Raw genomic sequence first — 4,792 nt, forward strand, 5'->3', positions numbered from 1 at the left:
CTTTATCTGTCAAATTGAGATGAATTACCACCTCTGTCTGCAAATGAAGTTTGTTTTGAAGTTAAGTCAATTTGGAATGCTATGAAAACTCTGAAATGTGGATTTAAATATAATTTTTTATTTTACTTTTTTTAATAGTTATGATTTCATTCAATTCTAATAACAAGAAATAGATTAAAGAAGATTTTTTGATTTACTTTTTTCACTTTATGTTAATTCAAGAATATTATTAATTTTTAGGATAGTTGTATAAAAACCCCATTCTATCATTAATACTGAAAAAGTTCTTATTGTAACTTTTGAAGAAAATGATGAGAGAGGTAGAATTAATCCCTTGGGATTAATTATCTAGCCTGCTGCAGAAAATTTAGTAGACTTTTCTTTATCTGTCACTTTAAGATTAATGAAAACCTTTGTCTGCAACTGCTGTTTGTTTGAAGTTAAGGTCAAGCCTTCATGATATTTGCATTTTTTGAAGGCTGGCATTTTATATAACACTAGCTTCATTATTGTTTAAATATATACATTCAATGTTAAGTTGTTCTTTACTGCCTAATGTAAATGCTGTAAATCACTTTTTATTCGCGAGAACTTTATTTTCGCGTAATTACGCGAGACAGTGTGCTCGTGAAAATTTGATTCTCGCGTATAATAGTATTCCTTAAGAACATATAGAGCAATAACTACAGTTCGCGAAAATTTTATCTCGCTAATCAAGAGTCAATGACTATCTCGCGAAAATAAGGTGTCGCGAAAATTTAGTGATCTACAGTACAAGGATATTATTTTCATTTACATTCTGAAATTTCTCCCATTGTTTATGTTCACTCGAACATTAACAGAGCGTAAGTTGGGTGTGACTGGTTGACGAGGGATGATTTGTACTCCTCCATGGCACCTGATCCCTCCTCTAATGGTTTTGGAGACCTTTGTTTGTTCTGTTCCATATCTGCATTGTTTTAATGGACTCTCCATATTTCATGGGTAGATTAAATATATGTGTGAACTCTGATCCATTATTCTTTGCAGATGAGACGAGACCAGAGGTGAATGTGCAGGTCAGAGTGGTGGTTGTCGTTGCAGTGGCCGGAACCACTGCTGAGTTGGAATGTTATGTGGATGGAGTACAGGCACAGCTGGTGTGGTCCCGACAAGGTGGCCTCCCCCCGGGCTCCACCCAGAGAGGCGGAACCCTCATCATCCCCAACATCCAGCAGTCAGGGGCCGGACCGTATCTCTGTACCGCCATCACACCCGCTGGGGATAGAGGCACTGTCACTGCATCCATCACAGTCAGGGACGAAAATTTACGTAAGATATAAGTATTATGTTTTCCATTGAAAACAGTTTTCTTGCATTTCATAGTTAATGTACTGTAACATCTGTATATTTGGGTCTGGATAAGACTTTTTGGTTAGAACATTGGGATTATACTTTATATTCTTAGAAAGTGAATTGATTTTGCATAAAAATGTCAGGCACTTGTATTATAATGTCAAAGCTTTAATAGTATATGTTTATAAACAGCTGTGAGGCCAACAGCAGAAGTAAATATACCAGAAAATAGGCTGACTGTAGACCAGGGGAGCACGGCAACCATCAGGTGTGAGGTCACTGGGACACCACAACCTACAATCACGTGGAGCAAGAGTCGGGAGGAACTGACCAGCAGACACAGGGTAAACTGACCACAATTTTCAGTAATGGCTTAATTAAATTGGAAAATGAAATGTTTCAGTCATTATTACAAAAGAAAAAAGATGCTTGTCATTACTTTTACAAAGTTATCCTTTTACACAATTTTTTATGCAGAATTTGAAAGGAAAAAATAGTAGAAAGGAAAGATAACTGTAAGCCTTTGTAATAAAAAAATTAGTACACATATTTGTTGTCTTTAAAAACAAAGCATTGTCTTTGTAGGTATCTGGAGGAACCCTAAGGATTGTGGGAGCCCAGGTGGAGGATCGCGGAGTTTACCTCTGTGTGGCCGAGAACACAGCTGGGTCAGACCAAGCCTGGGTCATCGTAGAAGTCATGCGTAAGCTATCAGACTTTTGTTAAACAATATTTCTAAGTTCAGGTTTTTTCTCCTTGGTGTCGTTGAATTGGCACAAATCTCAAAGAATAACATATTGTGATTGATGTGATACTCCGGTTTTGTTATGCCCTTTTTATCAAAGTTTTATTGTTTCTGATTCAGCCCGAGCCAAACCATCAATAACACTGTATCCACAGAATACGTCCACCATTACTATAGGAGGGAGTGCCATGTTTGTGTGTCGAGCCTCGGGAGAACCTACACCAACAGTCACATGGACAAGGTGTGTACCCAGAACAATGTTGAGAAGTTGCACTGTTAATGTTAATGTCCCTTTTAGGATTTTTAGCACTTCTGAGCCAAAGGCTCGAAGAGCTAATGCTATGGCCATTTGTGTGGTGTGCGTCGTGCGGTGTGCATTAACTTTTTAGAATATGGGCCATAACTCAAGAACCCCTTGGCCAATTATTGTCAAATTTGTCACAGGGTATCCTTGGCCCAAGGGCTACCATTTATATTAAAATTAGGGGTGGGACCCTAAAACAAGGGGAGATAATCAGGAAAATAAAACCAAAAGTACTGGTTGCTAAAAAATCTTCTCGAGAACCACCAGGCAGATTTTCACCAAAGTTACATACAAGGGTCAGGATATGTTGAAGATTAAAAATTGTTCAAGGCATGACCCTGGGGCAAAGGGCGTAGTCTCAAGGTCACTTCAAAGTTGACCAAAATTTACACACTTAAAAAACGTTGATATTTTGCTTAATATAATGACTAGGATCATCAAATCTTGTAAGTTGATGCATCTCAGGACTTGACATCATGTTAATACAAAAGTAGGTCACGATGACCTACTTTTTAAATTTTACGGGCTTTTGTTTTCAAATTGATTTGGAGGCATATTTTGGACACTTTAAGGCCTATGATCATAAAACTTTGTCAGTTGGTGCATCTTGGGTCCACAAACAACATCAACTTAAAAGTAGGTCATCCTGACCTACTTTTTGAATTTTATGGCTAATCATTTCTAATTTAATCCCATTATTTCAGACACCGAGAGGTTTAGAATCACCAAATCTTGTAAGTTGATGCATCTAGAGGCCTTAAAACATATTTATCAAAAAGTAGGTCACTGTGACCTACTTTTTGAACTTTGCAGGCATTTGTTTTCAAATTGTTTAAAAGGCATATTTTGAATACTATTAGACCTATGATCATCAAATTTTGTCAGTTGATGCATCTTTGGTCTTCAGAAAATGTCGACCAAAAAGTAGGTCACTGTGACCTACTTCCGACATTTTATGGCTAGAATTAAGTATCTCAGGTACTAATTGGCTTAGAATCATTAAAATTTGTCAGTTGATGCATCTTGGGTTTTCGGAGATTAACGACCAAAAAGTAGGACACAGTGACCTACTTTTGACATTTTATGGCTGTATTTTAGTATCTCAGGTACTTATTGGCTTAGAATCATCAAACTTTGTCATTTGATGCATCTTGGGTTTTCAGAGCACGTCGACCAAAAAGTAGGTCACAGTGACCTATTTTTGACATTTTATGGCTAGTTTTATGTATCTCAGGTACTAATTGGTTTAGAATCATCAAATTTTGTCATTTGATGCATCTTAGGTTTTCGGAGCACTTTGACCAAAAAGTAGGTCACAGTGACCCACTTTTGAATATCTCAGGTACTGATTGACTTAGAATCATCAAACTTTGTCAGTAAATGCATCTTGGGTTTTCGGAGAATGTCGACCAAAAAGTAGGTCACAGTGACCTACTTTTGTCATTTTATGGCTATATTTATGTATTTCGGGTACTTATTGGTTTAAAATCATCAAACTTTGTTATTTGATGCATTTTGAGTTGGAGAATGATGACCAAAATATAGGTCACAGTGACCTACTTGTGACATTTATGGCTATATTTAAGTATTCTAAACATGAAACCTAAACATAAGGGTCAACTCCTTATATCACAACTCTAAAGCAAAAACTCTCACTTATGTGCCACACAAGCCACACAAGCAACATCCCATCATTGAGGATAATTTCAAAAGCTGAATCAGTATGTTATTGTCTCTGTGTTGTGTTTTTTCAGGGCTGGTGGGGAAGCCTTTGAGAGTAGAACAACAGAACTCAAACAGGAGGGCACATTGCTGATGTTCTCCAGGGTGACTGGGAGGGAACAGGGCAGTTATATCTGTACAGCCACCAACTCTATGGGATCAGTTAGTGCTTCTGCAACCCTTCTCATTGCAGGTACTTGATATATTAAAGAGCAACATATGATAAGTGTCTCAAATGGCCCCTTAAAAGGAATATCTTAATTTTATTTTATATATAGCTTTAATTTGCACAGCTATACATGCGACCTTTATTGGTCATTTTCAATTTGATCAAAATGCCATTATTTTAGAAATATGATGTAAAGTTCACGTTTTGTCACCATTTTAGTATATTTTGTATAAATTTGCTTATTTTCAAGCAGTTTTTCTTTCAGAAAATATAAAGCGCAGCCTAGAACAAACTTTATCATTTTACCAAAGATGTATCTATCCAATACTTATTAGTGACAGAAAAATTATGTATGTTCTACACTGCGCTCTGAATGTTTGCGAGCGCTCGCGAACATTTCTATTAGAGATAAAAGGAATTTTAGTGAGGGCTCGCGTACATTCGCTTTGCTGAACAGGCCTTTTGTCTTCAATGACACTCACAGTCAACATCACAATGATGACGATGGTCACAATAT

General features: G+C 36.9%; 1 protein-coding gene across 1 annotated transcript; it reads left to right on the forward strand.

Annotated features, from left to right (window-relative positions):
* Positions 1–1,029: 1,029 nt before the first annotated feature.
* LOC134245513 (basement membrane-specific heparan sulfate proteoglycan core protein-like) lies at positions 1,030–4,299 on the forward strand (the record flags this gene model as incomplete). Its single annotated transcript, XM_062727797.1, has 5 exons — positions 1,030–1,311; positions 1,528–1,679; positions 1,921–2,038; positions 2,201–2,321; positions 4,139–4,299. Coding segments are annotated over 5 exons (834 nt in total), but the record flags the coding sequence as incomplete, so codon positions are not given.
* Positions 4,300–4,792: the final 493 nt, after the last annotated feature.

Source organism: Saccostrea cucullata, unplaced genomic scaffold (genome assembly GCF_032062105.1).
Source record: "Saccostrea cucullata isolate Sc308-1 unplaced genomic scaffold, CSIRO_AGI_Scuc_v1 ctg19065, whole genome shotgun sequence".
NCBI classification, from domain to species: Eukaryota; Metazoa; Mollusca; class Bivalvia; order Ostreida; family Ostreidae; genus Saccostrea; species Saccostrea cuccullata.